This window comes from Laccaria bicolor, genomic scaffold (genome assembly GCF_000143565.1).
Source record: "Laccaria bicolor S238N-H82 LACBIscaffold_1 genomic scaffold, whole genome shotgun sequence".
Lineage (NCBI taxonomy): Eukaryota > Fungi > Basidiomycota > Agaricomycetes > Agaricales > Hydnangiaceae > Laccaria > Laccaria bicolor.
In genome coordinates, this window is record NW_001889872.1 from 512,827 (window position 1) to 538,619 (window position 25,793).

At 47.9% G+C, this 25,793-nt stretch overlaps 10 protein-coding genes across 10 annotated transcripts; 5 read left to right on the plus strand and 5 right to left on the minus strand.

Annotated features, from left to right (window-relative positions):
• Nucleotides 1-3,819: 3,819 nt before the first annotated feature.
• On the plus strand, nucleotides 3,820-6,364 carry LACBIDRAFT_243823 (uncharacterized protein; the record flags this gene model as incomplete). Its single annotated transcript, XM_001873223.1, has 18 exons — nucleotides 3,820-3,965; nucleotides 4,022-4,108; nucleotides 4,162-4,175; nucleotides 4,225-4,525; nucleotides 4,575-4,593; nucleotides 4,644-4,671; nucleotides 4,721-4,760; nucleotides 4,816-4,842; nucleotides 4,892-4,961; nucleotides 5,016-5,105; nucleotides 5,160-5,220; nucleotides 5,268-5,346; nucleotides 5,419-5,422; nucleotides 5,478-5,705; nucleotides 5,753-5,890; nucleotides 5,945-5,972; nucleotides 6,025-6,245; nucleotides 6,305-6,364. The coding sequence occupies 18 exons, from the start codon at nucleotides 3,820-3,822 to the stop codon at nucleotides 6,362-6,364; spliced, it is 1,641 nt and encodes a 546-aa protein (XP_001873258.1).
• Nucleotides 6,365-6,510: 146 nt separating this feature from the next.
• LACBIDRAFT_291549 (uncharacterized protein) lies at nucleotides 6,511-7,597 on the minus strand. Its single transcript, XM_001873836.1, has 2 exons — nucleotides 6,742-7,597; nucleotides 6,511-6,663 (listed from the first exon to the last, which is right to left on the minus strand). The coding sequence occupies exon 1, from the start codon at nucleotides 7,575-7,577 to the stop codon at nucleotides 6,756-6,758; it is 822 nt and encodes a 273-aa protein (XP_001873871.1). The 5' UTR covers nucleotides 7,578-7,597; the 3' UTR covers nucleotides 6,511-6,663; nucleotides 6,742-6,755.
• Nucleotides 7,598-11,267: 3,670 nt separating this feature from the next.
• On the plus strand, nucleotides 11,268-13,094 carry LACBIDRAFT_175753 (uncharacterized protein). Its single transcript, XM_001873224.1, has 7 exons — nucleotides 11,268-11,610; nucleotides 11,664-11,763; nucleotides 11,819-11,970; nucleotides 12,017-12,342; nucleotides 12,396-12,678; nucleotides 12,731-12,814; nucleotides 12,869-13,094. Exons 1-7 carry the CDS (start codon nucleotides 11,397-11,399, stop codon nucleotides 13,033-13,035), a joined length of 1,326 nt encoding a protein of 441 aa, XP_001873259.1. The 5' UTR covers nucleotides 11,268-11,396; the 3' UTR covers nucleotides 13,036-13,094.
• A 181-nt stretch (nucleotides 13,095-13,275) lies between these two features.
• LACBIDRAFT_300808 (uncharacterized protein) lies at nucleotides 13,276-15,007 on the plus strand (the record flags this gene model as incomplete). The annotated part of the gene is made up of 6 exons (XM_001873225.1): nucleotides 13,276-13,347; nucleotides 13,400-13,672; nucleotides 13,725-13,942; nucleotides 13,993-14,113; nucleotides 14,172-14,740; nucleotides 14,791-15,007. The coding sequence occupies 6 exons, from the start codon at nucleotides 13,276-13,278 to the stop codon at nucleotides 15,005-15,007; spliced, it is 1,470 nt and encodes a 489-aa protein (XP_001873260.1).
• A 97-nt stretch (nucleotides 15,008-15,104) lies between these two features.
• Nucleotides 15,105-16,615, minus strand: LACBIDRAFT_300809 (uncharacterized protein; the record flags this gene model as incomplete). The annotated part of the gene is made up of 5 exons (XM_001873837.1): nucleotides 15,105-15,186; nucleotides 15,239-15,304; nucleotides 15,357-15,713; nucleotides 15,767-16,051; nucleotides 16,125-16,615. 5 exons carry the CDS (start codon nucleotides 16,613-16,615, stop codon nucleotides 15,105-15,107), a joined length of 1,281 nt encoding a protein of 426 aa, XP_001873872.1.
• Nucleotides 16,616-16,668: 53 nt separating this feature from the next.
• LACBIDRAFT_242904 (uncharacterized protein) lies at nucleotides 16,669-18,169 on the minus strand (the record flags this gene model as incomplete). The annotated part of the gene is made up of 6 exons (XM_001873838.1): nucleotides 16,669-16,953; nucleotides 17,001-17,111; nucleotides 17,157-17,351; nucleotides 17,452-17,490; nucleotides 17,543-17,714; nucleotides 17,766-18,169. 6 exons carry the CDS (start codon nucleotides 18,167-18,169, stop codon nucleotides 16,669-16,671), a joined length of 1,206 nt encoding a protein of 401 aa, XP_001873873.1.
• Nucleotides 18,170-18,217: 48 nt separating this feature from the next.
• Nucleotides 18,218-19,295, plus strand: LACBIDRAFT_300811 (uncharacterized protein; the record flags this gene model as incomplete). Its single annotated transcript, XM_001873226.1, has 5 exons — nucleotides 18,218-18,475; nucleotides 18,526-18,642; nucleotides 18,691-18,780; nucleotides 18,835-18,972; nucleotides 19,023-19,295. The coding sequence occupies 5 exons, from the start codon at nucleotides 18,218-18,220 to the stop codon at nucleotides 19,293-19,295; spliced, it is 876 nt and encodes a 291-aa protein (XP_001873261.1).
• A 277-nt stretch (nucleotides 19,296-19,572) lies between these two features.
• On the minus strand, nucleotides 19,573-20,355 carry LACBIDRAFT_300812 (uncharacterized protein; the record flags this gene model as incomplete). The annotated part of the gene is made up of 3 exons (XM_001873839.1): nucleotides 19,573-19,943; nucleotides 20,000-20,118; nucleotides 20,165-20,355. The coding sequence occupies 3 exons, from the start codon at nucleotides 20,353-20,355 to the stop codon at nucleotides 19,573-19,575; spliced, it is 681 nt and encodes a 226-aa protein (XP_001873874.1).
• Nucleotides 20,356-20,384: 29 nt separating this feature from the next.
• LACBIDRAFT_291551 (uncharacterized protein) lies at nucleotides 20,385-21,464 on the plus strand. The gene is made up of 5 exons (XM_001873227.1): nucleotides 20,385-20,476; nucleotides 20,531-20,790; nucleotides 20,848-20,882; nucleotides 20,939-21,262; nucleotides 21,312-21,464. The coding sequence occupies exons 1-4, from the start codon at nucleotides 20,392-20,394 to the stop codon at nucleotides 21,045-21,047; spliced, it is 489 nt and encodes a 162-aa protein (XP_001873262.1). The 5' UTR covers nucleotides 20,385-20,391; the 3' UTR covers nucleotides 21,048-21,262; nucleotides 21,312-21,464.
• Nucleotides 21,459-25,598, minus strand: LACBIDRAFT_300814 (sec7 domain belongs to guanine nucleotide exchange factors; the record flags this gene model as incomplete). The annotated part of the gene is made up of 6 exons (XM_001873840.1): nucleotides 21,459-22,838; nucleotides 22,889-23,425; nucleotides 23,477-23,674; nucleotides 23,724-23,860; nucleotides 23,910-24,106; nucleotides 24,157-25,598. The coding sequence occupies 6 exons, from the start codon at nucleotides 25,596-25,598 to the stop codon at nucleotides 21,459-21,461; spliced, it is 3,891 nt and encodes a 1,296-aa protein (XP_001873875.1).
• Nucleotides 25,599-25,793: the final 195 nt, after the last annotated feature.

Genomic DNA, 25,793 nt, shown 5'->3' on the forward strand with positions numbered 1-25,793 from the left:
CAACGTATGTCGAGGGACTCGGATTGGAGGATTTAGAGGGTTGCGAGCGCTTCTTCTCGCTGTCAAACGCCCTCGCAAGCTCGACCCGATATTCAAGCATCTTCCACCGCCGTCAAGCCATTGTGGAGTACACGAAACACAAGGACACCTTTGAGACTTACCAAAACCTCAGTACGTGTGCCGCCCCTCATACTGTGACATTACTGATCATTGTCCACTAGGCACCTTCCTTCTCAACAACTATAAACAAGCACTCGAGATACTGGACACGAGATCGGCAGTTGACAGCGCACTGGTGAAAGTGGGTGCACGGGACATGGTCATGGTGAAAGAGTGGTTGAAAGAGGAGGAGGAATACCTGAGGGGGCTCTCGAAGGAACCCCTGGAGGAGACACTGGAGATGGAGTATTACAAGTTACTCCTCAATTTCAACGCCAGCGAGTAAGTCTAAACTTTATTGATCTGTATTGTTACTTATGATCTACAGACGTACACTTGCAGCGGCTGTCTTGGCCTGGTCCAACCTTACGGAGGCGAATGTCGGCGAACACGACATGACTGCCTCCAATGAAACAGCCCGCCGCCATGCGCTCGAAACCCAAAAGCGCGATCTCACCGCCGTCCAGGTACTAGAGAAGAAGCTCAACATTGCACGGCGATGGGAGCGGGGTTCGTTTGAGTGGCAGGCAGCAGGAGAGAAGGTTATGATGCGGACATACCAACGTTGCATCGATGTCCTGGAAGGGCTCGTGGTCGCACGCATGTTTGAACTCACAAAGATGAACCGGTCCCAGACAGGTAAGACGTTGTCTTCTCGGAAATGACTGCAGCTGACGGCAACATGATAGGCTATAGCCTTCGTAAACACATTGCCAACGCGCTCAAGGCCCGATCTGTCGCCATTCGCACCGCCCTCGACAGGTACAATACAGCGGCGTTGGCTCTAGTGCCACCTCGACAGGTACTCAACTGGGATCAGGTCGTTGAGTACGCCTTCCTCTCGGACTTCGATCTCCTCCGTGATGCCCGTCAAGATATTCGAAGGAAACCTTGGGCGACACCCGCCGCTCGCCTTGCAATTGACCGGGCGTTCAAACTCGAACGTGCGCAGGAAGAGATTGCGCGGCTGACATCGAAGTTCCCCGCCTGCAACCTATATCATGACGAAGACATTTTCCTTCGAGGAAAAGAAGCCGAGTTCTTGCTCTCTCGTCCTGCCCTCGCTCTTCAGCTCAAACTTCATCGGATGGAACGGGGCCGTTTCAATGCTCACCACCTGAAGATCTTGGAGAAGATCTATCTCCTGGATGGTTATACTGGTCCCATTGGATTTGGCACTCATGTTGCAGAGGCTTCTACCACATCAGAGGAGCCAGATGCAACAGGGGAGCCTCAGACCCCGGCCCTTCCCCCTACAGGTACCACCCCCAGTCATGAAGTGGATTTAGAAGAGGAGCTGGATGAGGAGCAGGCTGGTGAGGATGAGGAGATTGAGGTTCTTGGTGCCTGCTTTAGTGTACTTGATATGAGTGGTGACGGCCCCCGTAGCCAGGAGGACTAAGTAAAACATATGCATTACTATCTACCTAATAATACCTATGTAATGCAAAAGAAAGCGAGGGGAACAGATGATTATTGGGGGGGATACACGTTGTCGGCGTTGCGCACGACGAGCTCGACGCGTTGCCATCAACAACGGTGAGTAAGGGTTCTTCGTGATGACATCGAACCCTTTATGGGCAGGAGCGCAATGCCGCCAAGTGCCAAACACCGGTGACTGGTATTCATGGTTGCCGGTGAGCACAGGTAAGAATTTATTATAAAGTCCCTACGCACTACTGGTAGTTATTGCCCAGAGCGTTACAAAAGCCATCTTTGATCGAACTAGACAGGAACAAGCATATCTTGTTCCTGTCTAATAGGACCAAATAGGTGGGGTTCACAGGTGTTGACTAGTGACGGCGAGTGGAAGAAAGGTGACCAGGGACTAGCGTTGGCGGGAACTCCACGGTAGGATTTTGACGTTTGACTTCTCTCGGCACTCCATCACGCGGCGGCGTTTGCCGAATTTTTTAGCTTCACGTTCTGAGCCCTGTTTGGACACGCACAAATCACTATGTTTATTGCCGGCTGAGAGAACACTTCTCCAAACTCTCAGCAATCTCATGTCACTTGGATGTTAGTAATATGTATGTCACACATTATAAACATGTTTTACACATTATCAACAAGTTTTACAAATATCACACATGAACATACTGTGTTTTTTTGGTGATGACCCCAAAAAGACAAGCTTGAATACAGATGTGCAGCTTCTCAAAAATGGTGCCCACATTTCCCACTAACTAATGAGCCACAGAACATAAAAAATAAGCAAGAGCTTGGAATAATAATAATATGACATGCTGTGTTTTTGGTGATGACCCCCAAAAAAAGCTTGCGACAAGCGCAAACATCAACGTGCAGCTTTTCAAAAACAGGTCACATGTTTCCCACTAGCTAGACAGTTTCTATGAGCCCAAGGACATGAAAATTGAGCAAGAACTTACAGTAATATTGCATTATCTGTGTTTTTTTTTTTTAGTAATGGTTCGAAAGCATTGCAACGAGTTTAAACTTTAAAGTGTAGCTTCTCGCAAATGGGGCGCACATTTCCCTCTAGCTAGACGGTTCCTATGAGCCCCAAAACATAGAAATTGAGCAAGGACTTACATGACGTACTCCGTGTCTTTTTGGTGATGTCTCTCCCAAAAGCATTGCGACGAGTTCTAATGTCGACGCGCAGCTTCTAAATAAAAGACCCACGTTTTCCACTCACTAGACGGTCCGTATGAGCCCCAAAATGTAAGAGTTGAGTGAGAACGCACAATAATATGACATATTCTGTGAATTTTGGCGATGTCTCCCCCCAATGCATTGCAACAAGTTGGATGTGCAGCTTCTCACAAATGGGGCTCGTTTTTCACACTAACTTGGTGGTCCTATGAGCCACAGAATGTAAAAGTCGAGCAAGAACTTACAACGACATGACACACTCTGCATTTTTTAGTGATGACCTCCCAAAAAACTTGCGACAAGTTGGAAAATTGATGCGCAGCTTTTCAAAAATGAGGTCCGTGTTTCTCACTGACTAGACGGTTTTTACGAGCCTCAGAATGTAGAAATCAAGCAAGAAGTTACAAAAATATGACATGCTTTGTCTTTTTTTGGTGATGACACTCCAAAAAGCTTGTGACGAGCGGGAATGTCAATGCGGAGCTTCGCAAAAATGGGGCCTGTGTTTCTCACTAACTAAATAATTTCTATGAACCCCAGAATGTAGAAATTGAGCAAGAACTTACAATAATATTCCATTATCTGTGTTGATTTTTATGATGGGCTGTGACTGGTGGCTTTTTGCTTCACACAATACATGGCTTCCTATTGAGTTGAGAGTAAATTGCAACCTCCAAGTAGCACAGCACCCAAAGAGATAGACATACTCCAAGTTGAGGAGGCGTTGAAGCCGTGACCGAAGATGCGGAAGAAGGCCGTGAGAGTCCAGACCGTCAACGGCACAAGTGCAAATGCAAATCCTACCGTGGAGTTCCCGCCAACCTTACAGGGACTCCGGTGTCTACCGTAACCGAATTAGCGAATGTGGTATAAATAGTTTCCATAACATAAGAGTCTAAGAGTCCTCTCCCATACTTATGTCTTCGGCGTCTACTTCGTTCTTCCCAACTCCCGCTAGCATTCCCCCTCCCAATGTTAAATATCGCCTGAAGGAGTCTCCGGACACCCCAGTCAACCACCAGCCTCTCGTCTGTTGTCAGGGTTATGTTCACAGTTCAACTGAAGTTCACTCACCATCACCTCCAGAATCCTCTGTCATTTATTCTACGAGCTGCTCAGATATACCCCGATAAAATTTCTCTCATTCACACCGACGTCACTAACCCTGTTGTCTACACTTTTGGGATCTGGTATTGTGGTAACGCATGCCGTCGGATAATGGCAATGACCTCCTTTGTTAAACCAGGGCACAACGTATCCAGAATCTTGCATATGCTTTGATTGAAGCCGGTATTCGACCGGGTGATCGTGTTGCAGTCATTGCACCGAACTCGTGAGTTGCCAACTTGGCGTCGTTGAACACTCCAATCAACCAAATTACCGTAGTCCCCTTATAGCAGGTGAGTTACTAGATCCCTCAGTATGCCTTTCGACTTACTTGAATGTCAGATGCTCACCATGCCATTATTGCGGCAAGGGCCATAATAACACCCATCAACACGCGGCTTAAGCCCCAGGAAGTCACGTACATTCTCGAGCACAGCGGCAGTCGCCTCATCCTCGTTGACTACGAGTATGCCCACCTTGCTCAAAGCAACAAGATTCCAGTCATCATCTCGAATGACACAGGCAGAGACGGTGACCCCTATGAATCCTTCTTGACTGACGGACGGCGTTTCAGTGAAGAAAAGGGATGGGCGGGTCTGGATGCCGAGCCTGACGAGAATGCTGCTGCTGTTCTATGTTACACGTACGACCCTCTATTTTCCTGTTTGGGCAGCATTGACGGACATTGCTAGATCTGGCACGACGGGAAGGGTAGGTTTTGAATCCTGGTGAAAATCATTGACTTAATTTTTCGTTGGTAGCCTAAAGGTGTTGTTACGACACTGAGAGGTGAGAGATATTTTCTATTTATTGCTTATTAATATCAGCGTTGTATTAGGATCATACCTTGCTGCCATTGCAAACGCATTTGAAGCTCAGTAAGCATTTGAGTGTCCGTTCAGGTTTAAGCAAATAAACCTCCTTGTAACTCAGGATGAACCAAGATTCAACATACTTATGGTCTTGAACTTGATCTATCGTTCCATTTTCTACGCTGACCCTTCCGTAGGATACTTCCAATGTTCCATGCAGCTGGTTGGACATTTCCCTGGGCCAATGTTTTCGCATTCGCCACTCAGGTAGTAAATTTACCTCTTTTCGGCGTTCTTTGACTGATTTTCCATGAACTCCAGGTAACACTGAGAACGGTAGATTACTCTTACATCTGGAATCATCTCCTTCATTCCGCGGTCACACATTATTGTGGTGCTCCCACTGTCCAGGTATGCATGTGATTGATGTTCAGTGACATCATTTTGACAAGTTACCTATGTCAGATCGGAATTTATAACCACCCGCTGGCTCGGAGACTACCTAAGCCGGTGACCGCTATCATAGGTATGCCACCAAGTGATCTGAGATATATTTGCTGATAGACTTGGAAGCTGGGGCTGCACCCACTCCACATTTGATTTCTGAACTTGAGAAAAAAGGAATCAAGCCAGTTCACGTCTACGGCTTGACGTAAGTTCTTTGCCCGAATTGATTTACGTATTCAGCGTTGGTGACCTCGCTCAACGGATCAATCATTTTCAGCGAGGTCCGTTCTGAATCTATTCTTTTAGATTGGAACTGAGATTTTCTTTTTTCAAAAGACTTATGGACCATTTACGCGAAATTACGAGCAAGCTAGTTGGGCGGCAATGTCTCTTGAAGACCGCGCCCGTTTAATGGCGAGGCAAGGTCACGCGTTCGCAACAGCCGGAGAAGTTCGTGTCGTCTACGTTCATGGAGAGAATGAAGATAGACCGTTGAAAGATGTTCCTCGTGATGGTAAAACTCTTGGAGAAATTGTTACTAGAGGCAACATCGTCATGAAAGAGGTGAGCGAAGTCATCACCTATTTCCGGCGTTTAAATATCTTTTCAAGTATTTCCGTGATCCTGAAGCGACGAAGAAGGCGTTTCGTGGTGGTAGTTTTCGAAGTGGGGATCTAGCAGTAATGCATCCAGATGGTTCCGTGGCTATCATGGACCGAAGCAAAGACATAATCATTTCTGGCGGAGAGGTCAGTGTTCAACACTACAATGAAGCGCCTTTGGTGACAGATTTACGGCTGTAGAATGCATCCAGTTTGGCGATAGAGCAAGGTTCATCCGTTTTTAGCAGGTTCAAGTATCACATCAGCTGAATTGGGTTTAGAATTGGCGAGCCACCCCCATGTTTTGGAAGTTAGCGTTGTGGCTCGCGAACATCCAAAGTGGGGTGAAAGACCAATGGCATTTGTGATTCTCCACCCACAACATGCGTCGCACTGGCATGGTCGTCATCACGAATTTGAGCGTGATCTCAAACAACATGCTAAGCCACGACTACCAGGGTTTGCTTGTCCCGAATGGGTAGAGGTTGTACCAGAGTTACCAGTACGTTCTGCCTCATTGAATTCTTATTTTCTGGACATTTATCATTCTCATCTCCGTAGAAGACATCCACAGGGAAGATCTTGAAGACCGAGCTGAGAAAGGTTGTTGCGAAGCTCTAATGTTGAACTAAGTATATATGGAGAGCTATCAGGACATAATCTTTTTCGCGGAACCAATCTATATAAGTATTAGAGAGCCACATGGAGTAGAGGTATGTAAACCATGGTTGAAATCAGTCCAGACCCTATCGTCTTTGCAAATTCATGATGGTACAAGCAGTTTCCTTGTTTTGAAATGGTGGCGTATGTGTAAAGAACGATGTTCCTAGAGTCCATTTTGCAATTTATGTAACACAGTCTGGTATGTTTGCCGATCGTACAGATTTTTCGTAATAAATCCACGAAACATGAATAGGATACTGACAGTAAGTTATTAGCGAGTGGCGTCGTGCATGTGCGTGCCGTGTCGTGATTAGCTAGTCATTAATGCGACCTACAATGTCCAGGTGAGTCATAACTGGTGAGGAGACAACCGTAGTATCCGAAATGATCCCGCATTTCTTTCACAAAAGTAAATCTCATCGTCCTTGCGTCCCAAGAACAGGACCTCATCTTGAGGATCCAAATCAGCATCGCTCAGCATGAAATCCTTGTTGGCAGGCGATTTTCCCGATCCAATGCTCGGTTTCTTGCTGGTAAGGTGGCTAAGCCCTCCTTTTGCTTTGTGGGTGAGCGCACTCATGGAGGTCGATGAAGAGATTATAGGGGTTCCAATCTTCCAAACGAAGGGTGCTCGCCTATTAATGTTGCTCGAGGGTGGGTTGAACTGCGGCAATAGCGTCCTTGACTCATCGGCTGGTTTTAACAAGGCATCACAGAGATCCACTACCTCCAACCCTCCTTGCCTCATGGCAACAAGCACAGATCGATCCTTTACATCAAAAGCTTCGAGGCGCTTGATGTCTCCCATCTTGCCTGCAAATGCCAGCTTAGAATCCTCGTCACTGCTCCACATAAACCTGCCTTTGAGTACAGATCTCCCTCTCGCGTCAACGATGGCAGTGCTGTGACCTCCTCTTGAAGAGAAAAATAAAGCAGGTGGGCCGAAGTGACGTGGCTGAGATAGTAGGGATATCGGAGAAAGAAGAGGCTTTTCGATTTCAATGGCAGATGGAGCCAGCGAAGTGGAAAGGACAGGAATGGGGGATTGGAAGGGTTGTGTCGGGTCGACGCTTTGTAACCTGAGGTCTTTCAAAGGGGTATACTCTTCGTCTTCCTCCCGTCTAACGGGGAGTTCGGGAGGAAGCAACCCATCTTTGTACCAAGCTTGCATCAAGGAAGCTTTCCAGGGCCCTAATGTCCGGACAAAATCAGAATAGTTACACAAACGCAGAACGAGAACGGACCATGAACAATATTCTTGGGATCTCTGTAATACCACCGAGGGGCCGTTGGTGTTGGGATGGGGAGACCTGGTGGGGAAAACTGAGTCTCTGAGAGGACTGCGGTGCCATCAGCGTTGGGCTCATGCTCAGCTCGGTATTCTAAAAATGTTGGATAGGTTGGAGGAATGATATACTCATCCGCGATAGAGGCAAGTGGAAAGTTTGGTGCAAAACTAAGTTGCTGGAATGTCGTGTACGGCCCCATCTGAGCGGTGGCTACAGCGAGAAGTTCTTCGGGCGGCGAGGCTGACGTAGAGGCCGCGACGTCAGGCGTTTGAGGCCAGTCGGATTGCGAGCTTGGATGCTCGCTAGCAACGAGGGTAGGAGTTGAAGGACGGTTCGGTCCGCCACCAGTGGCAACTACATTTGATCCCACGGTGACGGAAACGCCAATACTGACGTTAACGTTTGTCTCTTCATCCTGCGCGTCTGCATCGTTATTACTCGATTCTCCCATTCGGTTCTCTCGGGCTCGGCGTCTTGCTGCTCTTCGTTCCGCACGCCCAATCCTGACCTCGCGAACTCTGACGGTCGCGGGCTCCAGACCAAAGACATTTTGTGAAAAGACGAGGAAAACTTCGACTAAGTCATCACCCTGAAGTTGCAACTCCAAAGATCTCGGAGAGTCAGGTAAAATGAACGTTCGCGATAGCCCTAAAGCTGTTCGGTAGGTGCCTGCGAAGAGCTCAACTTTTTCTCCGCTGTCTCCACAGAGAATGGCAAGGAAGCTGAGGCAAAACACATTAGTGATCTCACGCGCAGGTCATAAACGTTCAATCACTACCTCTTCTTAGCGGTTTCAACTGCCTTTACCGTCAGGGCGTTTTTTGTCCCAGGAAGTTTCACATATTCTAATTTTGGAGGGGGAGATTGAGGAGAGAACTGTCCAGGATTGATCCATTTTGTACTGTCGGCTTCAATGGGGCTGTCAGTTAATACTGGTGCACAGTCATCAGATCTCCTCCCATTGAACGCATTGCTAATGAGTCGGGGTATGAAACGAGAAGAACGTGAAACCGATGGTGGCCTAGATGTTTGAGAGGTGTCCGGGAGAGATGGGGCGCCCAAGGCTGCAGATGCCGCAGTAGGGGCTGGATCTGTTGCTGACTGAATGCTTGGCGTTTGAGAACCATTAGAGCGGAACGAATGCGATCTTGTAAACCTTGGACGGTCTCTTGCAGAAGTGGTCAACGGGGGAGTAGTTGAAATTGGTGGATACGGTTCAGAGGAGCGCTCTTGGGATGGGCTGCTCATGAGAACAGACCAACGTCGGCGCCGCCTGACGGAGGAATTTTCAGCGTTGCCCTGTCCAACCGATCTACGCCCTTCGGAGGTATGAGGACTTGAAGGTTCGTCGACTCTGGCCGGAAGGGGATGGGAAGCAGCAATGAGAATAGGCTGTTGTGAGCGAGTAGTGCCTAAAGGTGGAAGGTCAGGTATCCGACTTTCTAAAAGAGCCTGTGCAAGGCTGATTCGACCATCTCTTTCATCATCCTCATCGTCACCTTCCGCGAAAGGTGTGTCAGGGTCGGGAGGATCGTCCACGTTGTTTAGAGTCGGAGGTGAATAAGAGAGGGCTTGTCGAAGGGTCAGAAGCGTTGGAGCGGGTGAAGGTTCTGGAGGAGAAACTGTCGCGTTTGACTGTGCTAAGGACAGATCCAGGTTGGACGGACGATTTCTTCGTCTAGAACCAGGTGGAGTGCGAGGAGAATTAGGGGATTGTGCGATGATTGGATGGACCGGTGGGGAAGAGAAAGCGCGACTTGCAGATAAGGACACGCTGGTGCGCTCATCCAGAGCCTGGCTCCCACTCGATTCCGCTGCGACGATATCTATAGCTTCATCATCACTTGACTCTACCCAGTCGACCTTGGAATCTAGATCATGTATTCTTGACTCTACATTGCGGTATGAGGAAGGAACCGCAGCTAACACATTACTAAGTGAGCCCGCCCGCGCTCTCAAGGATATAGCAGAGGGCTGCGCACGGAGATTGTGCGTCTGCAGGGTGTCGGATAAGCTATTGATATAGGGCGGCGGATGGCCAGACGGTGGGGCTGTCGAAGTGTGTGATGGTGGTGTTTTAGGTTTCTTGTTAGGGAGTCGGGGTGTGGCAGGGCGAGGTATCAGAGGGACAGGGGGCGGGAGAATCCCGTGCGAGGCTTTACGAAGATTGGCACGAGGGCGGTCAAGATCGCCTGGAGGCGGTGTGGAGAGACTGGCTTTACGGGTCTTGTCCGTTGATTCACAAGAGTCAGGTCTGTCCATAGTTTTCATCACTGACTTTTTAACAGATTCTCTGCGTAAACGGTCGCGTTCCCTCTTAACCTCGACATCGATACGCCACTCGATGGCCTTTTTCACCTCCTCAAGAGCATAAACACGGACTCCATCCCTTCTCCCTGCAATAGCGACAAGAACTCCACGTTGCTCCATTACTACCACACTTTTGAAGCTAACACGACGGACGAGTGCATAAGGTTGGGGAGCTGGTGGTGAGAGAAGTGGTAAAACATCTAGTCCCTGTGCATGGCAAAGAAGCAAATAATGTGGCGACAGAAAAGCGCCGCTCGTGGGTGGAGTGCTGAAATGTGATGGCGAAAGGTCTGAGGTGAGAACTGATAGGGATAGTCCCAGTTCTTGCAAGGTGGGGGCGGGCAATTTGGGAGGCGGTGTGACGGGCCTTGCTGGCAGAGGGGACGATGCGCGAGACGCGGCTTCGGAGTTGGATTGAAGAGGTGGAGGGGGTGGCGGATCCTCATGCACGATGTCCCGTGATGAATTATTTGGTGGGTAATCGCGCCTGTGCATGAGGTTTGTAAAGAAACCTGAGAGGCGGTTGGAGGTTCGGACCTGACGAATAAAGTTAGAAAGAACGCAATAAATGCAAGGGACTGCTCACTTCAACTGCAGATCTGTGTCGGGCCCTTCGTTGTTCGGGCAAATCTGTCGCTTCCTGCCTCTGAGCAGAAGAAGGAGAGGGAGAGGAGTGCTGTAGACGGGCTGAAGAGTCGAAGGCATCTGTGATGGGTGTGGCGGAGGGTCTCTGAGAGACGGGTGATGTAGGCTCAGTTATTAAAACTGCAGGCATACTATGTACGCTGGCAGCATCAGAGTTCCGATCAACCGACGTGGAGAGAGAGGGGCCACGAGCTTCCTCCAGCAACGGACTTGAACGTCCCTTGTCGGCATTAATTTTGAGGACGCCTACGGTGGGGTTCGTGTTTGAACCAGGTAAGAGTTCGACTTGCTCGACGACTCCAGAGTGATCATGCCCAGCGTCGGGTGGAACGATGCGGGACATGAATGGAGAGAAGAAAGAAAGCTCAAGACGTTCTCAAGGCAGTAAGCCGTATAAAAGGACGGCAGGCATCAAGTAGAGCGATGAGGACCAGCGAGAATTACGTAACGTGGTGTTGCCAACTCGGATCAAATTCGGAAACAACACACGGCAACGTGCCGGGATCAACTTCGGGACGCCGAGGACCCGGGAGTGTCGCCGAGTCCACATCCTTTTGCGGCGTTTCACTTCAAACATGTTGGCTCGTCTATTCACGACTCGAGCTAATATTTCGACCAAACTTAGCTCCGTCACTGAAAATGACCTTGGCCACTTTTCAAAAATACTTTCATCCACTTCCATTCTCTCTACCCTCCCTCCAATTTCAAATCCACCCGAGGAGCTTGCTCAGTTCAACAATGATTGGATGGGCAGGTTCCGTGGTCGCTCTACTACAGTCTTGAAACCAAAATCAACACATCAAGTCAGTCAAATCATGAAGTGGTGCTATGACAAGCGCATCGGCGTTGTCCCTCAAGGAGGGAACACCGGGCTCGTAGGAGGCAGCGTCCCAATCAATGATGAAGTCGTCCTCTCTCTCTCAAACATGAACAATGTTCGCTCGTTTGACCCCATCTCTGGTCCGTCTTCTCTCCCTGGTTGCACATCAATCTCAATCTGCTCCCATATGCAGGTATCCTTGTCGCAGACGCTGGGTGTATACTACAATCTCTGACCGACTATGTCGCGCCTTATAACCACATCATGCCGATCGACCTTGGTGCAAAGGGCAGGTGCGTTTTCATCGCCTACCGAAACGTTTGGTCAATCAACATTCAACTGCTCAAGTTGTCAAATCGGTGGTAACGTCGCCACGAATGCTGGAGGTCTTCGGCTATTGCGTTATGGTTCGTTACACGGCACTGTCTTGGGATTGGAAGTCGTACTCCCCGACGGTACAATTCTTGATCAGCTTACTACCTTGCGAAAAGACAATACTGGTGAGTTGAGTGGATTACATGGAACGCACTCGCTCAGGTTTATCAGGCTACGACCTAAAGCAACTTTTTATTGGGGCGGAGGGGACCCTCGGCGTCATTACTGGGGTGTCAATCTTGACACCCCCAGCACCTCAGGCATCAAATAACGTTATTTTGGCTCTCCCCTCATTCAATAACGTTCTGCCTTTGTATCAAACTGTTAAGCGTCAACTATCGGAGATTCTTTCAGCGTTCGAGTTCATCGATCGCACATCTTATGATTTGGCTGTAAAACATGGTCAAGGACGGGCACTCAGCGATGACGAGGTTGCCGGAGCTGAGTGTTTTGTTCTGATAGAAACCAGCGGCGGCAGACGAGAGCATGACGAAGAGGTATGCTTTCCCGTTTTGCCAACCGGTGACAAACACTAACTAGATCATGGCAGAAACTCTCTGATTTACTTGGAAATCTTCTCGAAGCTGATAAACCCCTTGTAAATACAGGCGTTTTAGCCCAGTCACCGGCTCAATTCTCGTCGCTCTGGGCTCTACGTGAGGGCGTAACAGAAGCAGTGTCCAAGGAAGGCAAAGCGTATAAGTATGACATCTCTGTTCCTTTGTCGTCCTTCAAGGACGTAGTCGATGGCACCCGTGAACATCTACGAGCTAAGGGCTTGCTACACGACAAGGCCGTAAAACACGTTTTAGGTTATGGTCATGTTGGCGATGGTTCGTTTTTATACCCCTTGTTTGCTACTGAGTAGGTTGATATCTATTGTAGGCAATTTGCATTTAAACATTGTTGCGGACGCCTATCTTCCAGAGATCCAAGATGCGCTCGAGCCTTACGTTTATGAGGTAGTTGGTAAGTCACGATGGTCATGTCATCAAGGCGTTGCGCTCAAGCCTCCACAATTAGCTTCACATAGGGGTTCGGTGTCGGCTGAACACGGGATTGGCGCCATGAAAACTCACGCTCTCCATTACTCGAAGAGTCCAGTTAGCATTGCACTGATGAAGAAAATAAAGGAGATATTTGATCCTCGAGGGATTATGAATCCGGGAAAGGTGCTGGAGCATGATTAGTATATACCAAGAGGATGTGTTATTTGTAGGGTGGCCTTTTGGCTTGAATCATTGTGATTCGACATTGTTGTCACGTGATTGTCTGAGTGAGTTAAACCTAACCCCAGTTCTTTGAGACCCTACCCTCAACCTTAAACTTGGGGCACAACCAGTTCATAAAATGGTATAACCCATTACGACAGAGTGCCGCCCCTTGAACTCACCGTCTTACTGTAGCCTATATTCCAAGACAGCAATGGCATGGCTATCAAGTTTTTTATACAAAAGGACCTTCCACAAGAGGTCCAAGCGGATCTCTGTGAAATAGTCACTGTGCGTACTCCATGTTCTTTCTGACTATCGTTCTCGCTCAATTATTGAAAAGTCTCTTGGCGGGCGGGTCGAATCCAAGGTTCCACGACAAGGATACATTCTTGTTCAGCCCGGAACAAACGAAGAGGAGCGATTGAGGTTGTGCTGGACCAGTGCCGACAGACCAGATCGGCATTTCGTGCCCTACACATACGTTGACGCCTGCAAGATCGCGGGAATGCTACTGAAGCAAATTTTTGTGGAGAATGGAATGCCCATCCGGATGCATATCCACCCTAGCATCGCAAACGTAAACGCGAGGAGTGCACTCAGCTCGCGTATCATGGTGAGAAATCTACTGTGTCGAAGCCCAACCCAAGGTTAATCTGTCGAGTCAGCACTCTGGGGGTGACCCCCATGCCTCTGCCCAATCAGCACGTGTCATACTTGCAGATCCGAATACTGATGTCTTCCACCACCTTGTGAAGATTTATCAAAGTGATCCGGACAAGTATATTGAATCCTATCTGTGGGTAAAGAAGTGTATCGAAAAAGGAACAGTTGTATACACCCCACTTGTTTACAAAAATCCCGGTGGTCGACGACCAGGTGAAGAGTAAGTGGCCTGCTGCTCAAGTGAAGCGCATAATTCAATATCATTTTTAGGAGAACTCAGTTTACCGACGAAGACGAAGAGCATTTGTGCAATTGGATTGCCGCAAAGATTCCATACAAGGAAACAGGCGGACGGACAGGAAACAGGCTTTATCAGCAACTTTGCGAGCAAGTAGGTGGCGTCAACGTTTACTATCAAACGGATGTTTAAATTTTTTCACCCCCAACAGACCAATGATCCAGAGTTTGCTTGGGTGACGCGTCATACATGGCAATCATGGCGGGAGAGATATAAGAAAAACTCTTCCCGTCTCGACACCACCATTGCCGGTATCGTTGAACGGAAGCGGCCTGCACAAGGAGAAAAGGGTCAATACGGATATGTCCGCCAGGCAGAGGAGAAAGTGAAACGAACAAGGAAAAAACGAACAAAGAATACTGAGCAGCCTCCCCGTCACGTCGAATATACGGCAGTTGATTCGCTTGTCGGTCTTCCTGGTTTAGCGATGCCAAATGGAGAGGTACCTGGACCTTCAGGAATGCATATCCACCAATCTTTCCAGGAGCAATCGTCCAACATGGAGACGACGGGAATAGGGTATTCCGTCATTTTACCGATACCTGCCTCTACACCTTTGGACCGCTCGAGTGTGAGGAAAAGCCCAGCAGAGGAAGAGATGGATGACATGGACGACTCTGAATGGGCTGTTAGAGTTGGTGATGCTCCTCTGCCCACTTGGGGAAAGAGAAAAGCAAGCGAGGAAATGGAGTCGCCTTTCAATAAAAGGGCCAGGCCCAAGTAATTTTTCGCCGTTCTCCTTTAGAGATGATTGCTGATCTCAAACTTAGTGATGAGGCGCCAGCGTCGTTACCTCCAGGCACCCTTGATGCAATCGTCAATATGCATGTCATCGACCAAAGCATACGCGACATCGCTCGAGACTTCAGATTCACAGTAGAAGAAGTGCAAGAGTATTACGACAAGTGCGGCGAAATGGGTCGTACCCGACTTTTATTTCAGAGGATGCGAGAAGAACTCGTGGCGAAATTTTGCGAGGATATGTAAAATGCAATTGTTCAGTAAATTCCCTTGTGTCACCTTGAAGACACTGTATGCACTGTAACATATACTGAACGAGATGCATTATTATTACGGTCAGCCTTTAGGGCATCTCAAAATCCGTCAAAAATTTGTAATCAGCTGCGCGAACAGGCGCCGAAGGACTATCGAAAGGCTTGCGCCGCCTGCTTGACAGTGAGCGAGTCATTCACTAGAAAGAGAATAGATAGGGCAGACTTTTCTCCAGCAGCAGCTGAGGGGAATGACCCGAACAGATCAGGATGTTTTGGGAGCGGAGATTCCCTATGACTGGTGTCAACACAGGCGTGTTCAGGAAGAAGAGACAAGTACCAACGTAAAATACACATGCTGCAATGCCTCTTGAGCACTTATCCTACGTTCAGGATCATAAGTCAATAGTGACATTAATAAATTAATGCCCGCTGTCGTCATATACTGGAACTTTTGGCGAAATTGGTCTGGCTGGGGTGAAGGAAGAGAGATGCTCTTTGCGAGGGGAAGTGAAGAATAATCTGGCCAAGAATTCTTCGTCGGAGGACCGAGAAGTTTAAAAATCATGGCAAGAAGCTCTATTTCTCCCTTTGCTTGAAAGAGAGGCTCTTTCAGAAGTAGCTCAGCGAAAATGCATCCAACAGACCACATATCGACTGCTGTCGAGTAAGTGCTCGCTCCGAGCAGAATTTCAGGTGCACTAAGAATGTCCGATCAGAGGAGAAGCTTATTTCATGGATTCAACAGACATACCGATACCACAGCGTTACGACGAGCTGGGTCATTCCTCCCACCCCGACGGGGTCGCCGTAACGCCGTGCCAACCCAAAATCTGCGACCTTGATGGTGCCACGGTTATTCATGAGCAAGTTACTGGTCTTCAAGTCTCGGTGAAGAATCCAGTTCTGATGGCAGTGATTTACAGCAGAGAGAAGCTGGAGCATGAGGGTCTTGATCTCAGACTGCAGAAATGGCGACGGCATCAGAGTGAGCAGGGATTTGAGGTCATGCTCAATAAAGTCCATCACAACAAAGACTCTTTGGCATTAAATGGAACAACAAATGGTGGTTGATACATTGATGCAAGAGAATAAAGAAAGCCGACACGCACTGTGTCAAAGTATCCCCCACCACCACTTCCCGTACACCCACCACATTCTCGTGCCGACATGACATGAGTGCATACACCTCTCTGAGTGCAGTGATTGGAAACCCATTCTTCTCTTCGTCAAGCTTGAGCTTCTTCAAGGCAACGATGTCGCCAGTTTGCTTATCCCGCGCCCGAAAGACAACGCCATACGATCCTTCTTCTATCTGGTTTAGCCGCTCGTAGCAATATACTGACCGTGAAGGAAGAATAGGTGGATGACGAGTTCGCTGAGGGACATAGATACTGTGTGAAGGCCGGGTTGCAGAAGGAGAGCGAGATGTGCAGGGAAGAGGCAGCTTCTCAGCGGTGATCTTCGTCGCCTTTGGCTTGACGCGCCGTTTTGGTGGAGGAATTTGAGAGAATGGAGGGTCGAGGCCATCGTCGTCATCGTCGTCGTCCCATTTGGAACGTTTCCTGGATGGAGTGGATGGTCCAGCGTTGGCGGTCGACATTGAAGTCAACGTGAGGATTTTCAAAAGGTTCACGTGCTCAAAAACAATCTGTTCTATTTTCTCACTTCCTCATCCAGACACTTTACAAGGTTATGACGGACATCTCCCACCCTCCATTCATCATCCGACTTACCTTCACTAAAGAATGGCTCTACACATAGTTTCCCAATCGCCACAAAAAGGTCTTCCAAAATCCAAGTCAAACGCGCCCCAGTTAACTCGATAGCAGGCTCAGCATTGATCTCTAATATCTTTACTTGGAGTGGGGAGGACGTTTCGAATGGAGTATGGCTGACGAGGAAATCGACACCATATAGCTCAAATGCGTTCGGAAGTGGCTGGTTTAAGCGTCAATTGTGTCGCCATAGACTTTGAAGGGGCCCACCTGAAAATGCACTGGATTTCCTAATGCTGCTTTGAAGGTCTCTGCCAAAACCTTGCCAAGGTTTTGTACAATGTCTTCGAAATTTGCTGTGGTAAACAGTGGATCTCCCTCCTGTGATAAGATGTGACATCCAATCAACTCTTCGAGGAGTCGAACACTCTGCTCGCCGCCGTTGACTTGAAGGGAGGTGTTCGTCAGGTGAGAGGCCAGATCTACTGATGAATGATCTCCCTCAACTGAAGGCACGGCTTGAGGGGGCTTGTAGGGAACAGCGGAAAAGAGGGCAAGAATGCGATTGTACGCATACACTTTCAGAGCTCCTACGGCGACGCAATAAACTCTTAGATGAAACTAATGACCTCGGTAAATGTCGTTACACGTCAAAAAGATAGTATCCAACCTTGAAACCTCGAAGATCATTAGACTTTTTCGGAACTCCATTGATTGGGACTTCAGATGGGTCTAGCAACAGAGGGTTCAAAATATACTCCTGCAGTGTGGTTGAGAGCAATCCTGGCCGGAATGAAAGTGGGATGTGAAACCTGGATGACAAAATGGCGTAGTTGAGAAGTTACTACGGCTGTTCCACTGGCATCTTCTTCCTCAGAACCGTCTTCGTCATCGGTATCCTGGGATTCAAAATTCTCGAAAATATGTTGCAAATCGTCTTTGCTGTTGAATATCCTGATTCCCATTCCTCGGTCAGCCATTCCCCTGTTTAGAGAGAATGAGTATTGTGCAGACACGAAAGATGAATGATTTAACGGTTTCAAAATCCACCAAGAACGGTTTTCGAGTTCGGCCCCCAGATCCCAGAGTTCATCGGTCCACATTTCATCGAGCTCGTCAGCAAAAGACAATTCGATCTCGTATGTTTTGGGAGCGGCGTTAGATAACAAAGATTTTGGATTCTTCTTGAGATATGCGTAGATCGCTCTGGAAAGGAAATGCTTTCGAATCAGACTTTTGCGAAAGGTGTAGCTTGAGGATAAGACAGTAGAGCGGTTGAAATGGGCACGCTCATGGTCGAGGGAATCGTAGGTAGACCACTGGAGAAAGAACTTTGAGGGTGAATCAGTGATTTGAATGTCAAGGGCATTGAGAGCGTTGTGGACGAGAGAAAGGGTCAAAGGAGCGGAGGGCCATACAACTTCGGCGGATATTTCCATGTCAGGTTGTGATAACGTAAGTACATAATTACGCCTCTTCCTCTCAATATGCCTAATAACTATGTCTTTTCTCTCCAACCAACCTTCACCCAAGGCCTTATTCTCGGACAGCTATCCATTCTCGTTCTTCTTGGAATGATCCTCAAATTTCTCTTTCTCGACTCAACACAGCATCCTTTCGAGTCCTCTTCTGTCGATACCGACCTCTTGCGTCGAAAACGTGGTCTTGAGCCTCGTCATCTGCCAGAGGAGCTTCTACACGATAATGCAGAGTCTGCGGAGTGGTTTAATGTTTTGCTGCGACAAGTACCATCTGACCTACCTTCTCCGTTTCAATTCTCATCACCGTCAATTAGATTGTTGACGTCTATCGCTCCAAGTTACGAGATGGGCTACCAGGAATCGAGGGAGACGAAATCGCGCGCAGGCGAATAGAGAACTACGCCAACAAGATACGGCCTTCAGGTTTCTTGGTACGTCGTCATTTATATAACAAAGTCAGGTTTACAATCCCAAGATAGGATCATATCGAAATCCATTCCGTCGACCTAGGTGTGTCGGCCCCAGAACTCTTCAACGCACGTGTTCGACAAAATGCACCTTCGCCAGCAGTGTGTCTCTTTCACTGTTTTTCGCTTCCCTATCCAATACTTATGGGTTGCTAGGAGACCGAGTTCGACGCGACGTATACAGACACTTTATCGCTTTCGCTGTCAACATCCTATCTATTCAATTACCCCATGCAGTCTTTTGCACGACTACCAATCTCGTTGACCATCTCCCTGTCTCAATTCAAGTCGTCGGTAAGAGACAGACCTAACCTTTGTGGACACAAGTTTGATGTGACAACCAGATATGCATAATACCTCCTGAAATAACCTCGCCAACACCCGTTCTCACCATCAGCATATCACCAAATTTCGTCCTTGACCTTTCAACAACTTCTCTTATGGGGAGTCGCGCCAAACTTGCTAACGTTCCGAAACTGCACGAGCTTATTCAACATCAAGTCCGTCGTATTCTCGCTGCAAGGGCGACCTGGAAAGTTGTGTTGCCAGGGTTGGCCAGCGTAGTTGACGTCAAGGAGGAAATAAAAAAGGAAATGTCAGACGCTGACCTTTCATGACCATGTTCTAGGGGGTGATACAATCACCTCTGCGATGCCTCTATTCGACATGCCTGTCGACGATGTACGTGCATGACACCTATAATTGTTAGTCCCCCATCATTAGCACCTGTAACTTTTATCATTATACATTCACTTCCTCTTACAGTAGTCCGGATCCTTGGAACCATTTTGTAATGGAACCAAAAGTAAACCTATATTATTTGAAGGCTTATACTACTACTTGTCTTTGGGCCTTTTCGTGATTTGAAAATGTAGTCTGCAGAACTGCGCGATCTCATATTCCAAGTTCTTCGAGCCATGAATCGAGTTTCACGAAGGCTTCTTGACCGTCCAGGTCAGACAATTGAATCACGTCCACAGTAGCGTATTCCTTCTGACACAGCCTGTTCGCTTGTTTGAGATGCCTGATCTCGTCTTGGGTGCCCATAATTGCAATGGGAAACGCAGGTTCAAAGTCAAATTCCTTCAATCTAGTCGATAATTTTGAGCCAAGAAGCTCGTCATTAGACGCCGGGGGTGACATTAAAACCAGACCAGCCGCAGGATGTGACGATATGTACGTTTGAGCGATGAGGCATGCTGAAGACCTGGCCACGATGACAGGGGGGAAAGGGATGGTAGATAATTTGATAGCAGACCGCAGTTCTGTCGTTTATATCAGTAATTATGTCAAACCTTCTTGTTGAAGTGGTGAAACTCACCAGATTCATATGCCTTCATTAGATTCGTCGCGTCTGTGAAGGAGCCCTTGCCTACGCCCAAGTCTGTTTGTATGCAAGTAAAACCTTTCTCTGCCAACATGGACGATAAGTTTGTCATCCTAATGGCAAGTTAGTGGGAAGATAAATGGAGACAAAAGTGTCCACCCTTTCGACGAACAATCATCCCATGCATTAGCGGAAATAAAGACAAGTGGGGTGGGAGCTGTTCTTGGGGCCGACTGTGGTGGTAGACGTAATATTGAGGCCGTCGAGGAAAAACGAAGGTGGGCACGGCCAAAGATTTGGAGTGGACGAGAAACTGTGGTTAGACGCAGTCGGCAGCAACAACTCAACATCTAAGTCATAAGTTCACACGTCCTCTTTCGTTCTCAATGTCCGCCCCAGCCGCGAACATCGTTTTCGACGACATTTTTACCATCAGTGACATCGACAAAGAAGGGAAAAAGTTCGACCGAGGTTTGCTGTTACCTTCTGCTTGGATGCCAGATTTTTTGACATGTGCTAGTCCAGTTTCTAGGCTCTATGCTCACTCCAAGAACTACGATATGGACCTCACTCTCGACTACAACGTCGAATTGTTTCCACTAGAAAAAGATCAGAGTTTTGCATTGGCTCTGGCTTCATCGCTCGCTCGGGGAGGAGCTCCTGGAAGTAGTGGCACGGACGGCGCTCAGGAAGAGGCGGACGATAAAGAAAGAGACGTTTGGAGACCAGATGGAAAGGGAAGAAGAGGGTTGGAAGACGACTATGAGTATGTGATGTACGGAAAGGTCGGTTACCCACCCGTCGTCATTTATTTTGTCTGACTTGCGCGCAACTTTCTTGAGGTCTATAAATTCGACGGAGGCACATCAGAAATAGTGTATGTATCCCTGCCATCTCAAAATACCATTTCTTAAAGAAATTTTCTGCATGTAGGACGGCATATGCGTCCTTTGGTGGCCTCTTGATGTCATTGACAGGATCTTTCCGACACATGACAAGTATTGTTTTAGGTGACCCAGTGTATTTACTGATGCGCAGGTAGATAAAGCTCTTTGCATATAAAAATATCCAAGTCCTCCAGATATTTCAAGATACAAAATCAATGCCGAGAGGACACTGCACTGGCGATGGAATTTTATCGAACACTGGCTTCCCAAGGAAGACTTCCAATTCCTTTGTGAATTAACGTAATTAGATCTAGGTCCACAATTGGAAGAGACTATAGTTGGCTTTGTTGTCGAATCCATTGTCTTCAAAGTGAGGGTCAACTACGAAGAATGGAATATCATTGATTAAAAGCTAGTAGGCATATAACGACAAGGACGTGCAAAATGTCTGGAGATGTGAATGGTAAATACATACAAGAGTCAGTGAATGGGAAGAATCTCTACAAATAACGGGTGATAGACCTTTACATATAATTAACGACTCTAATGTTAATGATTACTGCGTGTCAATGTCGGCAGAGGGAAGACATTTGAGCTCTTCGGTCATACTCCCTTGAGATATGGATATTAGACGGCACTTGAACAAGAGACACACGCTTTGCACATCGTGTTTCGTTCCACGCCTCAGCTTCTTCGTTGTCCTCCCTCGTTATATAAAAACTTGTCTGACCGTCGTCTACTTGAGTTTCGTTGGTATCAAATGAAGAGGAGCGTTCGCATAACGCTGGCTGGCCATGGCTGAAACTCGATGGCGCAGACTGGCTGTAAAAAGATGACGACGAAGGAGGAGGCTTGGGGGAGCCAAATACTCGAGGCGTATCAAGAAAGTTTGATGATAACAATTCTTCCGACGATGGCCAATCTGGGCCAAAGTCGATGGCAGAGTGGAAAGAGTCACACACCGAAGACTCAGGTCGTCTAGAGGCAGAATTTTCTAAACTTTCAGATGAAGGGAGCCGAAGAAGGGGGTATTGATCGTGCAAAGAAAGTGTCATTTGTGGTATATCTTTGGACTGTTGGCGCTGAAGAGTTTTCCTCGCGGCGTGAAGCGCAAGCTCCCTTGAGTGACTAAGAGATCGATTTTCTGCCACAAGGTCATTTGAAAGGACCGCATGATGGCAAACAAGCTGCGCGAGACTCATGCGAAGTTGAGTTATACGTTTGGCCATCCCCTGGACGGTGACCAGGAGTTTGGCACGAGTAGCGCTTTGAAACGGAGTTAAAATGGCAATGTTGCGAATGCATCGCATATCAGAGTCCAGCTGTGATTGCGATGCAGATATTCTTGATTCCAGCTCTTGAATTTTGAACTGAATCACATCTGAGCGCGTCGGGAGGCGAGGATTGCTCTTGGCTGAAGCATGTGGTTCTGGGGAGTTGACAGAACAATGTTGATTCGAAAACGTCGTACCCTCCTCCAAGGATATGGGGTAACCAACAGACAAATCTGCCTTGACATTTTGGAAGGTTGCTATGAATTGTTCAGTGCCCACAAGCTCTGGGTCGATACATGGGTCGAGGTCAACGTGATCACCGTACATCAAAGCGATCCTGCGCTTCATAGTCGGTTGTTTGGTCGTTGGAGCTTCATCGCCTGATAACATGTCCATCAACTCTCGGGGGGCACTCTTATCCCAAGTATACAGTTCCGGTACTAGCGACGAGTTTTGAAGATGTAAGTCGTGTAAATGGGAAGTGGCTGCAGCTACGCCAGTGAGCTCCACGTCCCTACCGGACATTCTTAAAGGCCGCATTCTAACCCCAGCACTCTTGAAAGCACTGGCATAATTGATCCTTGTAATCCATTCGTTCCGCTCGAGCTCGTTGGAAGCCTGAAGTAGGATCTGACGTCCATCACTGAGAACAAATCTCAAGGTGTTCTCATACTGGATACCCACGTCAGCTATTACAAGAAAGGGACTCAATGAGCTCGTACCTTCATATACAACTCATCGTGAACCGCAACGGCATCCTTCACAGAAAGTATTTCATCAGGACGAAAAGGAGCTGCTTCGGGGTATGCGATGCGACCGTCCGGTGGACTATCCTGCGATGACAGGGCAGTCGCCCAAGTTGTGTCTCGAAAAAAGAGTAGTTGCGAGCCAGTTAGAAGCACACTCCACGATTTCCATTTTCGATTGGAAGCTTTCCTACCACCTGCTAGAACATCGTCCTTCCTATTGAGCAGCCCAACCTTTGTCACTCTAAGGGCTAGAGACTGAGGAGCCGAAGGCGGGAGGTCGGCTTGTGCTGAAACCCCATTGCTCACGGAATTAAAAGAACCTCCCGCACCACCGATGTTGAAGAACGACGTCCGAGTGATATCAGCTGAATTGACTTCAACCACATCGGCCATCAGGAATGCACGCTGTAGTTCTTCTTCGTCCCAAGGTCCGCCTGTACCTTCACACGAATAAGGACTTTGATTTGGCACATAAGCTTCCACGTTAACCCGCAAAGGATCCAGAAGACCCTTGATGGAGCTAGTCAGAAATACGCACATAACAGGATTGGCTGCACTCACTTTCGTAATGAGAAAGTAAGGATCAATTTTACTTCCTCTTGAAAGGAGAGGTGTTGGTACATTGCTGGACGATGCTAAAGGCTTAGGAGGCGATGAATTTTTGCTCTGAGTTTCCGAACTCAAACATCGTTGGCTGTTGACATCCAAAGGATCCTCGATGAATATGAAAGGCGCAAAAACGATGTTGTCATAAAAACACTGAAAGAAAGTTGACAGATCTGGTTTGAGAAATGATATAGGGAAGTACCTCGAGAACTTCTGGCGGTACACCTAAGAGCCGAGTGTTCTTGACGTAGTCAGCCTTGTTCATCTTCCTCTTATTTGAACGATTAAATGCGTCAGTGTGCAACATAATCAAACTAAATGCCAACACGTAAGGGTGATCTTTGCAGGAAATATTAGAATAAGCCTTTAGAAACAAGAACAAAAGTACCTTCTGAAACGAAGAGACTGGGATTGCATTCCAAATATCTTGCGGCGAAAGCTTCGATTACTCGATCGATCTGCTGCGTTTCGCGTGGAAGACCGACTTCCATCAACAATTTTCGGAGGGCAACGTCGAGGGGGTCATTGTGAAACTCAAATTGCTTGATATACGCTCGAAGAGTTTGGACATGGAAAGAGTCTGCGCTGTTCAAAGAAATGATTAGTTATAATAAGTAGATGAAGGGAAGGCTCACCTGGAAGCCAAGATCGCAGCCATCTCAGCTTTACTAACAACAGATCGCAGCCTCAAGAGATACAACTCCGGAGATTCGTTCTCTCCAAGAGGCTTGGGAATTTTTCCCGGCAATTTGAGCTTCGAGTCAAACACAGACGGGCTGTGTGAACACGCAGTGGTGCTCAGGGGAGAAGATTCCTGGTTTGAAAATACCCCCAACGATAGACGGTGTAAGAGAGGAGGGTTGGTGTGTGCACGCTGCCTTGGCAATTGGCCAGGTCGACGTGGAAATTGAGGGTGGTCGCTACTGCCCGCCAAAGAAGCAGCCTTCGAATATTTGTTTTGACTGTGCGTCGGCTGAGTCGGAGGGGCAGAGGTCGAGGATCGTTGAAATGTTTGGGTATCATGAGAGACATTTGCTGATTGTGACGATGACGCATGAGATGATAAAGGTAGATCATCATATAATCCTATCTTCTGGGAACGACTCCTTGAAAGTCGACGTTGATGGTGAACGGCGGTGGGATGTTCGGGAGGAGGTGTTGACGACTTTGGAAGATGGTTATTCAACTCTAAAGACGAACAATGAGGATACTGGTGAGAGACAGAGGGAAGAACAGGAGAAGCAGCTTCACGAGGTGTCGGTGAAGTTGGGAGATTTGTGAGTGGAAGTATTTTTTTACGGGTCCAAAAGGAGGATCTTCGGGATAAAGACTTTGGGGGTGTATGCAAGGGATCTTGTGTAACCCCCTCTTTTTCTTTCTCCTTGCCCTTGCCGTCTGAACTCGTGAAAGAGAGGAATGAGACCGCACTAAACGACAAGCCGCGTGACCTTCTACGTTCGTTGATGATTGGGGAGCTATCGCTAGACGCCAGCGTCCCTGCGGAGCCTTTTGCACCAATCCTCTGTGAGCTTTTTACTCTCCGAACGCTAGGAGAAAGTCGAACGTTTGACTGGGGAGGGGATGCCGCAAAGACGATCGAATTGACTTCCGACGACAAGCGAGACGTAGAGGCCAGTGGAATCACATGGGGAAGTCCTATTCCCAGAGCCGCATGAGCCAATGCTGCCGTTGAGTGTGAGGGATGAACGATTGTTGAGGGCTGAGCAACAAAAAACGACGATACTGGATCAGCTAAGACCACAGAATCATCTTTTTCGATCGGTGGTGTAGGAGGAAGCGCCTTATTGATCTTGAAAGAAGCAGCCGACGAGAATTGAGAGGACAGGCCAGAACGTTGTTGGTATGCGTCAGGCTGAAAGTCAACGACACCACGCTTTTTCCAAACCGGGAGAGACAACAAATGAGTAGTTGTTTCAGTTGTTGTGGTGACAACTTTGGTTCGGGTCGTTTTAGTTTCTGCGAGAATTAACGGAGAATCAAGGTGATTAGGGTATGGGGGAGGTGGAACTGAATCCGGTGATTTATAGTCAAAGGCGGACGAGGTCTGGTCGCCCATCAAGGTTGTTCGATGCGCAGCATTCACCAGCGGCGTTGACGACGCGTAAGCAGTGTTGAGGAGAGTATAATGAACGCGGGGAAGAGAGGGGCAGCCGAGAGGAGACGTAAACTGGTCGTTGGCAAACAAAGTTGTATCTAAAGTTGTATGACAAGTAACAGGTGACTACGATGACATGTGACGTAGTTGCATATC